Genomic DNA, 10,098 nt, shown 5'->3' with positions numbered 1-10,098 from the left:
TGAAACGGTACAACTGTAATACCTTGCAGTAAGTATAAACCAGATTAAATCGACAATACCAAATCGTAAACGAATTCTTTTCAATATTCTCTAACTACTTTATTTGTTAATAGTAGTATTGCTTTTTTTTATAAAAATCAGATAATTATATAGTATAGTATCAACTATGTTTAATGACATAATTATTTCAATGTTTAAATTACCACTTATGTATTGTGCTTAATAGAGCACCAAGAAAATTTATTATGCTTTGTTATCAGAAATCAGTGAACATATTCCTAAACAATTTTTGTAAGCACGATTGGTAAGATAATTTATACATACTTATGTTACTGTGGTGATTTTAACATTCAAACTTTAAATTATATAAGCGATTAAGTCACTGTTCAAACCTACAAACCTTCTAAATAAATATTTAAAATACCTGACGTAAATCTTACGCTACAACTTGTACCCATAACGTACGTATTTTTCTACTGCAAAAAGTGTTGTCAAATGTGCTTTCTATAGAAATCTATAGTTCTCTTTTCCTCACGACATAATATACATAACGACATCGAACCCTTCAAACACCTTAACTGTACGAACAATTATTGATTGTACACGAAGAAGAAGAAATCTAAGCCATTACATTTAGTTCTAATGTCAAAATATGAAGGTGGATTACCACCTTCATATTTTGACATTAGAACTAGAGACATTAGTCTAAAATCAAACAAAACCTCGTAAAAAAAAGTCCACATAGTTTACTTAGGAACAGTTGAATATGGATTGTTAAGCAACGCTACAAGTCTAAATTCAGTAAGATTCTCATCATCTGCGCGACTAGAGAAGATTATTTAAACATAAGAATCGATGATTCATATATAGCAGACACAGGTGTTTTAAATGTAGTAGTCCAGTCAAAGATAAAATATATCATTTTCGAAGACTGTAAGCTGTAGAACTGTGATATTGCTATGTACACTTCAACAGGCGTTCGTTAAGTAATATTCAAATAACCAATAACTTTTTCCCTCACTTCAAATTTCAATTAAACAAACTCTTAAAGTTCGTTGAGCGGGCAGTGTTATCGTAGTGGCTTCAGCGACTCTCATCCCTGAGGTCGTAGGTTCGATCCCCGGCTGTGCACCTATGGACTTTCTTTCTCTGTGCGCATTTAACAGTTCGCTCGAACGGTGAAGGAAAACATCGTGAGGAAACCGGCTTGCCTTAGACCCAAAATGTCGACGGCGTGCGTCAGGCACGAAAGGCTGAACAGCTACTTGCCTATTATGTTAACAAATGATCATGAAACAGATACAGAAAACTTTTCTGAAAAAACTGAACTTTTTTATTTAAATTTATTTAATAGACAAACACACGGATTCTATTGATTAACTATAATTGAAGACTACTAATATTTATAATTAATAAATTGGGTAGGTCAGTAATTTACAATTTGTCACCATGCCGATCAAGCATTCGCAAAAATATTTACAATTTTTTTTTATTATTTTCATTCGTCATTTATGCAACTAACTCCAAATCATTATATATATGTATATTATACATTGATTTTCATTTTAAACATTTTGTTTCATCCAGTCCACGTAGTTGGAAACTTTCATATTAATTGCTGGTACATCAGGATTACTGCAGTCACGTTCTACGTCATCCCATACATGAACGCCAACGAAAACACCATTATGATAGATTGGACCGCCAGTATCACCTTGACACTGTCTGCGACCGACCTCAGTGTTTGTGCAGATCATACTCTGACTTACGTTTAAACCAGTCCTCCATTTGTAGACTTCACCACATTTTTCCCAATTAGTGGTGCGAACCACAACCTCACGCAAATGTTCGGATCCATGTCCTGGATAGGTCTGAAAAAATGTTTTATTGTTGCTTTTCTTTTCAAATAAATGTTCAATTGTCATAATAAGTAATAAGTACAATAAAATACCTTTTTGATTAGAGATATTTACTTTGTGGCGACATAAGCGGATAAAGATATAATTATATATCATATATATATGTGTGTGTTATATTATCATTCAGGAACACGCCTGCCTGTACGCTTTTTTTTCTCAAAAGAGTAACATAAATGTATACCCAATTAAGGACATCCAAATTACGTTAAACAATTTGACTAGAGACTTCCACTTCTTTAGTATTTTGGCTTACCACTTGGTCGTATATTCCCCAGCCCACAGCAACAACAGCCTGATTCTCATGCACGATATAGTTCTTGCCAGCAATGGATGCGCGCTGAACATTCTCATTGTACTCAATAGCCGTCGCTAATCGAATAATAGCTATATCATTGTCTCTAGTGCACATATTGTAGTCTGGGTGAAGAAATAATCTGCTGGCGGTATGTATGACACCACCACTGGATAAGAAGCTGGAGCCCACACGAACTCGCCATGTTGTTACTGGAATAAATTCTCTGAAAACAAATTGTTTACTATTCGAATTATATATAATTCAAAACATATAATAACTCTTGAAACATTCTTCTTCATTCTAATTATATTTCTTATGAAACAAACCTTTTTCATCAGAAGGTTAACTGTTACTAACGGTTAATATTCACAGACATCAGTTACATCGCGATTTCATATATTTAGATATATTAAAATATATTCCTAAACTACGATTTTTCAAAAAGTTCAGAGAATAAACACCACATTTTCTAATTTTTTTTAAATAGATATAGTTAATGTTTTGTTGCAATACCTTACACAGGCTGCAGCCGTGACAACAGATCTTACGTTAACAATAACTGCACTGCACTTGTGCCAGTGATGGTTTAAATTCTCGTTGTAATCAAGAAGTACGGCAGCAGATGGATGTTTATCTATAGTAGTCTCGGTACCGCCTACTATTCTAGGCTTTCGTTCAGACTTTGCTGAAAATAAGTGAGATTATTTTTAACTTAACTTTTAAGATAGCACATAGCTGTGGTCTTTCACCATTGCAGCTGATGTGTAATATTCTGATTCCTTAGTAATCGTTTGTTATTAAAAAAAATTTAAAGTAAACATTACCTATTAATATTATTAGATTTGGTTTATATAGATAAAATTTATAAAAACGTTTTGACTTAAAACAAATCGTATGTTTAGTTAATAATATAGAATTTTAAGGTCAACGAACATATCGAATCTTTTTTCCTGGATTTAATGTAGGATTGAGATACGATCATAAAATATAGTCATTTGACTAACTTCATAATACATACACATATTTTAAACAGTATATTTTGTATATGTATTAATTTTACCTGACTGCAAACGTAAGCCACAGCTAGAAGCAGAACTTACAACACCGAGACCCAAAAAGACGCTGAGAAGTCGCATATTTACTTGGAACTATTTAAAAAAGTATATACTACCGCTTATATCATATAGAACGGATAAGCATTTAAGATATAATAATCTCTTAAAGTCGAATTAAGGCGAGATATCAGAAGTTTTAATTCATTTATTTTTGTGTATATGATAATTTGCTATTTACAAATGTCCGGAAGATCATTTTTTATTTATTTATAAGTTTTAAAACAACGTGTATGCATAAAATTATATAAGTAAGTATAGCACATTACAAATTTTATACACATGCTATATATATAGCATAGTAAGGAAGATAGCAAAGGAAAGAAAAAACTAAACAAGCAATCACGAAATAAAAAATACATAAATAATAACTAAAACTAAGTAGAAACATAAACCTCATTAAGAGAAAAATATACAAAGTTACGGTAAGATGGAAGATTGTTGTAATATATACCAATATTTTCATCAATCGTAGTAATTAAGTTGTAAGAGCGAGATAACCTATTCACTGGACCATTAAAAGTAACAGACAAGCGAGCCGTAGGTACGAATAGAAGACTTTCAGTTCGTTCGTTTTTTATTCAATCCAACTAGATGGATTGGTTGTCTAATCTCTTTATTAATATAAGAACGTGTTTTATTAATTCTGTAACTTTAACTTAAACTTTCCAAACAACAATTAATGTCGTACGTTACAAAGCGAGGAGGGTATATCGAAGTGAAAATATCAAGCTTTTATCCCTGTAGTGGATACCGCCTTACTTTAGTGAAGATCTTAAATTCTATTTTGGTGAAACAATAATGGATTTAGATATAACCTATTTGAAAAAATATCAATATTTTTTTATGAATACATACAAAGAATAGTTATTCTTATGAAATAATTAAGTCAGTTTAGACATACGATAAAGCAGAATTTAATCAAACTTTCATAGAAATCCAAATGATCCTTACACCAAAACCAATTGTTTGATGAGCTTGGGCAATGAAATAGATACTGGTGATCGGATATTGGTTCGTTTATAAACCTAGCTGAACTAGACGTTGATGGCATTGGCAAATTAATTGTTTAAAATAATTCTAAAATACAACCTATGACTCTAACAAATAAATACAAAATATAACTCAAACCCTTGACTCTATGCCTAATTGTAAAATAAAAGACGAAATACACCACGCGCTCGAATCATACAAGTACTAGCAAGATCGGCTATCGTTTTGACTTTCAATCATACAACCTGAGATCAAATAGTTTTTTTATAAAAACTAGCTAATTATATTTTTGTATAACTAATCATTAATATTACCAATATGTTTTTTACAGATTTATTAACTTGCCAAGCTAGCAAAACAAGCAATAAAGACAACCTGTTTTAAAATATGTATGAAAAAGATTAACTCTAAAAAAATGCATTGTAGACAAAGTTTTTTAGTTGTCTATTTAAATATTTATATTATGTAAAAAAAGTTTTTTGAACCATAATGTATTTTAAAAATAGAACACATTTTATTCTAATTTAGAATTTAAAAGCTTCAAGGCATTATAAAAAGAGTCTGATGCAACAAAAAAATTAAAAGTAAATAAATAATATGATCATTATAAAATATGGCTATTTTTTTTACTTGGTCCTTAACATTATATGAATGCATGTCAAAAATAAGCGTACCAATATTTAAATAACATAATTTTCTCAGTAGTTTGGCTTTGGCTTTTTGGTTATGCTAATACAATTATTTCCATATCTTGCTTTTTACTTCTTATTACCATAACACATAAAGATAAAAATACTTTTATTGATTGAATAATTTAATCTGATTGATTCCATTTTATAGGATAAATTAAAAAATTAACTAAGTTTTTCGTTACAAACTATATTTATAAGGTAACTAGGCATTAGCCCTTAACCAATCTTCGTAAGCTGAAACGAGAGTATTAACCGAAGGGAATCGAGCGTCTGCGCAAGGTGACGGTCCCCAAGAACATACACCAACGATTGCATTATTGTGATAAACAGGGCTTCCCGAGTCGCCGAAACAAGTATTTTTTCCTCCAACGTCTAACAGGCCCATACAAAACATGTTTTCTCCTAAGTGCTGGCCATTTTCACTATAGCGCTGCGCACATATGTTCCAATTGATTGAGTATACTTGGACTTCTCTTAACTGCTCGGCTCCTTCGCCAGTTGTCTATAAGAAATTACTATTATAAAATAATGTTACAAAGTAATATTTGTATGTTAATGTGCTACGACATTATTTTTGCTATGAGTTTTAATTATTAATAACAAGAATTATTATAAAACATTAAAAGTCTCAACTAGCTAAGAAAGAAGTAACATCTGGTTTACAACAAATATTTGACGCAAAATTTTCGTCAGTTTTAATACTGGGTGTAACTCATCGGATACAAACAAGAGCTTGCATATTTTATACGAGTATTTTGTGTATGTTTATTATAACTTACCAAATTCATCATTCCCCATCCAATTGCCCATATAGGTTCATTATCTCCTAAATAATAATTTATTCCTGCAACCGCTCCGCGTGCTACGTTTTCATTGAATTCAAACGAAGTTTTCGAACGAACTATACCAATGTCGTTAACTACAGTTCGTGATATGTATTCGGAATGTATTATTACTTTCGCAACGTCATGAACGACACCACCCGAGTTTTTAAACGCAGACCCTACGCGCATCTTCCGGTAGTATAACGGCACAATGTCTCTAAAAAATTAACTATGTAGTAGGTATATGACAAATGATATTATTATAACATTTTTATTTTTATAATAATCTAGTTCACCTACCAACCTATAACAGTTATTATAACGGTATAAGGTGGTAAAAGTGTCATTTTACAAAATTTAATATTTAATTTGTTATAACTTGTGCTAATATACTTACGTTAGGCAATGAGCCGCTGTCAAAACAGATCTACTATTGATAATGGCGCCGCCACACATCTGGTAGTGAACATTAACAAAGCAGTCATATCCCATCAGTGCTACGGCGGATGGATACCGATCAATAGTCGTCACATCGCCACCGATTATCCTGCTATATCTGGGCTTGTTTTTTGCTGTGGGGTTTGCTACAAATTAAACCTAATTTATTTTGACATGAACCCAAACGTAAATCGCAAATCAAATAGTTAATGACTATATTTTGATCAATGAGTTCGCGCTACGTATAAAAACTTCTGCCATCGATATTGTATATACCTGTGGCAACAGCCAAAACTAAACATAACCCAATAATTCCACGCATTTTTCACTCTTTATAAACGAGTAATAGAAATGGTGGCGTTTTATAAAGTAGCGGAATCGATAAATATTTATTAATCTTCGAAAAGTTATCTTTATTTATAAACAGCTGTCAAAGTATTAAATATACATTAATTTAAATTTATAAGAATTATATAAAGGCTGATAAATTTACTGATTGTCTAAGTGAATTAGGACATTATAATTAAACTCTATCGTCTGCAAAGGTCGATTGTTTCTTCGATAAATAATAATAATACATATGTCAAAATTTTAATTGATATTCCTTCATTCTTAATGCTTTATATATCTGTTTTAATTAGAAATTGAATAATGCCCACCTGTAATAATAAGATATTGTAGTAAACTGACAACTTGAAATAACAATAACTTCGCACGCTTCAACCTACACAAGCAATTCCCACTAGGCAAATAAAATATATATCGCCGGTATTTTATATAACATTATAGTCTATAAGAAAAGATAACGAATTAATTAATTTTTTCAGAGTGATCAGAATTTAACTTACTTGACTGCTCTGATTTGCGGCATTTTATATTCTATACATTTATTTTAAATGCTACTGTATTTACTGCAACGTTTTTCAAACCAATTTATCTTAGGTCAACCTATTTACCCAGCGTAATCCTGTCAACACGTCTATTCTAAGTGTCAAATTAACATAGGAATGTGGCTTTGCTCTATGAAAGCGTCACTCATTGTGTTGGATTAAATGGAGAAACCGACTAATCTAATTGCAAAGCTTGTATTTATGCTTTATCTATCTAAATTATTACATTTAAGAGCTTCTAAAAACATGTTTTTAGAAAGGAATTTGTTCACGACGATAAAATTATGTTTTAAAATGTGTCCGGACCACAATGTACTCTATAACATTTTTCAATAATGATTATGTAAGTTTATGAAGTGCTATTCACCCTGGAGATGGTAATGCTAAAGTATGACAAATGATGTATGACAACTTAGCTCTAGTGATTGATTCAAAACCGTTTATTAAGTGAAATATTACGAGTGCTGTAGATATTATTTCTTAAGATCTTATTGGCAACGTTAAAAACTAATCATTTTTAAGGTTGCCAATAAGATCTAGTCATAAGCATGTTTCTCAACGCCCTAACAAGGTCAAAATATAACCCTATATAAGATTAAGAAAGTTGGCAAACATCCATTTTCTGAACGCAATATCGTAAAATACATTTATATCTGTATTCGATAAAACACAATGAAGCGCAATATACGTTGTTTAATAAGAATCTATTTGACTAACTTAATGAGATAATGTAAATTATTGTTTATATTACACATCTAGACTCTTATTTAAGTTTAATTTATTAAATTATTGTAACATAAGTATATGGGACACATAAAATGGTATATACTAAAAAAACTTCAGTCGGTCCAAGCGTTGAACAAAGGCTGTGGTAGCAAGTCATTTAAATATGCCATAGTTTCGAATTATTCGTTATTTATATATAACATGACCTATATAAGTAACCTAACCTTAGACAAAAGACACCGGACACTATGGCAAGGCAGTAGTCAAATACAAACCCAACCTTAGTTAATTAACATACATATTTAGGTTAAGTAGAACAGTGATTACATACCAAATATGTATTAATGATTAGTTTAACGTCCACTTGTATACAATAAATTCTACGAAGCAGTTTGGTTGTAATAAAAAAACCTCATGTGCTTTTCGTACATCCATAAATTATAAGATAACATTCTTGCTCCCAGGAATGCAAAATATATTAACATCACTTATTAGACTCAATAGACGTGTCACATAGTTTTAAGGATCGATAAATATCTACAGTTGCAGTTATTTTATTTACCCCTACTATTTTAAATGTTAGTCATAAATTCTTGTTCTGAACTATTTAAGATAGTTGTCATAGCTTCAAACTTTAAGTATTTCAATTATTTGAATATACCAACAACCACCACCGCAACTTAACTCATATTAGCCATTATTTTCAAGACAAGCCAATATCGAAGAAAGTTTTACCTACATCCTCCCGTCCCTTTTGAACTTTGATCGCGGCTTTGCCTGACATTTACAAGGGAAAACGTAACATCATTATCACCGGTATAACACCGGCAATACAGCTCTTGATTGAATATTGTTTCCAATTTTGTGTGATATCAATCCAGACACGTCTACATTTGCATACAATATTGCATAGCTATGATTTATGGCGAATATCTATTCATAATAAATTTATGTCATGATATCACTGTACTGTACGATTCTAGAATCATAACACATCATAACACAGAATTTTAAAACATTTTTTTCTTTTCTAAGTATGTCTCTTATTTAACAATACACTATATTTATTTATTTCCTACATAATTATTATATCTTTACTCATTATTAAAACGATAGAACTACACGATTATACCTACATCAAAAAATTCTACGATTTGTCAAACTAAAAATTGATAAAAATATTATATAACTACATCTTGTCGAGCAGGAATATAACACATAGTTTAGACTAAAGCAGGACAATTTTATTTCTGTAAAGTACTAGTCTGAAAATTTATAAATAAGTATTGAATTATTGCAGCAATTGTTGCGTGTAAATTAGTCATAGTTATAAAATATAAATACCAAAACTATGCAGTCTCTAGATAAGGAGTTGATTGAACTACCACTTTGTTTACAATATCTCATAAATATTATAATATTTGTTTCTATTATACGGGATTAATAGAAATATGCTTATTATACAAATTATCATTAAAACTAAACATTTATAAACATTTTAAGATATCAAAGAGGTGTATTTTACGGGCAACTATTTCCGGTGATATAGTTATTTCGGCCTAATGAGCACACAATATATAATAGACAAACATACATGTATTAATGTGATTAATATATGATTCATGTAAACTACTTAATAAATACGGCAATTTGAATAGTCCTATTCTACTTTATAATAAGCATTTTGCCTAATTAAAGCCTGACTGCATAAATCTTTACGTTACGTTAAAGAGAACTTTGCTCTTTCTAAAGTAACATTAGAGCATTGTGGCTCTGAACAATTCTCTTAACAATCTTGTTTTTACAACTGTTGTAATCCTAATATCTGTTTTCTTTTACATTTAATAAAAAATATTCAAAAAGTTAAACATAATTTGACGGTATGGCTAGCGGAATTCGCTAAATATTGTGAAACAGGCCGCACCGGCAGTTGCCGTTTTTTTAACAAAACGAGTAGGACATTAATGTGGAAAGTGCTCGTATAAAAACCGGCAAGGTATTGATTTTATTTTGCATTGTGAATGTCATGCATACAGCTCGTGTAAAAATCTATTTTTATAAAACGTTAAATTTGTTACATTATTTACATACCTCTATGATTGCTTTTCATAAACCATGGTCAGAGTCAGATTTGTTAGTTTTGCCTAAATGTAAAGTTAGGCTGAGACAATATTATAAACATACTATTTTACTGGGGTACGTTCTTTAA

The 10,098-nt window shown here is 30.6% G+C and overlaps 3 protein-coding genes across 9 annotated transcripts in view; 1 reads left to right on the top strand and 2 right to left on the bottom strand.

Annotated features, from left to right (window-relative positions):
- LOC123716729 (solute carrier family 12 member 4) overlaps positions 1 to 10,098 on the top strand; it is a 165,126-nt gene that overhangs the window by 105,233 nt on the left and 49,795 nt on the right. The window lies entirely within an intron of this gene.
- Positions 1,368 to 3,350, bottom strand: LOC123716735 (trypsin, alkaline B-like). Its single transcript, XM_045672615.1, has 4 exons — positions 3,275 to 3,350; positions 2,728 to 2,899; positions 2,173 to 2,437; positions 1,368 to 1,871 (listed from the first exon to the last, which is right to left on the bottom strand). The coding sequence occupies exons 1-4, from the start codon at positions 3,348 to 3,350 to the stop codon at positions 1,566 to 1,568; spliced, it is 819 nt and encodes a 272-aa protein (XP_045528571.1). The 3' UTR covers positions 1,368 to 1,565.
- LOC123716736 (trypsin CFT-1-like) lies at positions 4,940 to 10,081 on the bottom strand. 3 transcript variants are annotated; one of them, XM_045672618.1, is made up of 4 exons: positions 9,981 to 10,081; positions 6,233 to 6,419; positions 5,791 to 6,052; positions 4,940 to 5,513 (listed from the first exon to the last, which is right to left on the bottom strand). In XM_045672618.1, exons 1-4 carry the CDS (start codon positions 9,997 to 9,999, stop codon positions 5,214 to 5,216), a joined length of 768 nt encoding a protein of 255 aa, XP_045528574.1. In that variant the 5' UTR covers positions 10,000 to 10,081; the 3' UTR covers positions 4,940 to 5,213. The 3 variants fall into 3 exon arrangements, with proteins under 3 accessions (XP_045528574.1, XP_045528575.1, XP_045528572.1); XM_045672619.1 differs by lacking the exon at positions 9,981 to 10,081 and adding an exon at positions 7,122 to 7,330; XM_045672616.1 differs by lacking the exon at positions 9,981 to 10,081 and adding an exon at positions 6,550 to 6,641.

The sequence above is a fragment of the Pieris brassicae genome, chromosome 11 (genome assembly GCF_905147105.1).
Source record: "Pieris brassicae chromosome 11, ilPieBrab1.1, whole genome shotgun sequence".
Lineage (NCBI taxonomy): Eukaryota > Metazoa > Arthropoda > Insecta > Lepidoptera > Pieridae > Pieris > Pieris brassicae.
This window is presented reverse-complemented; position numbering and strand designations above follow the sequence as displayed.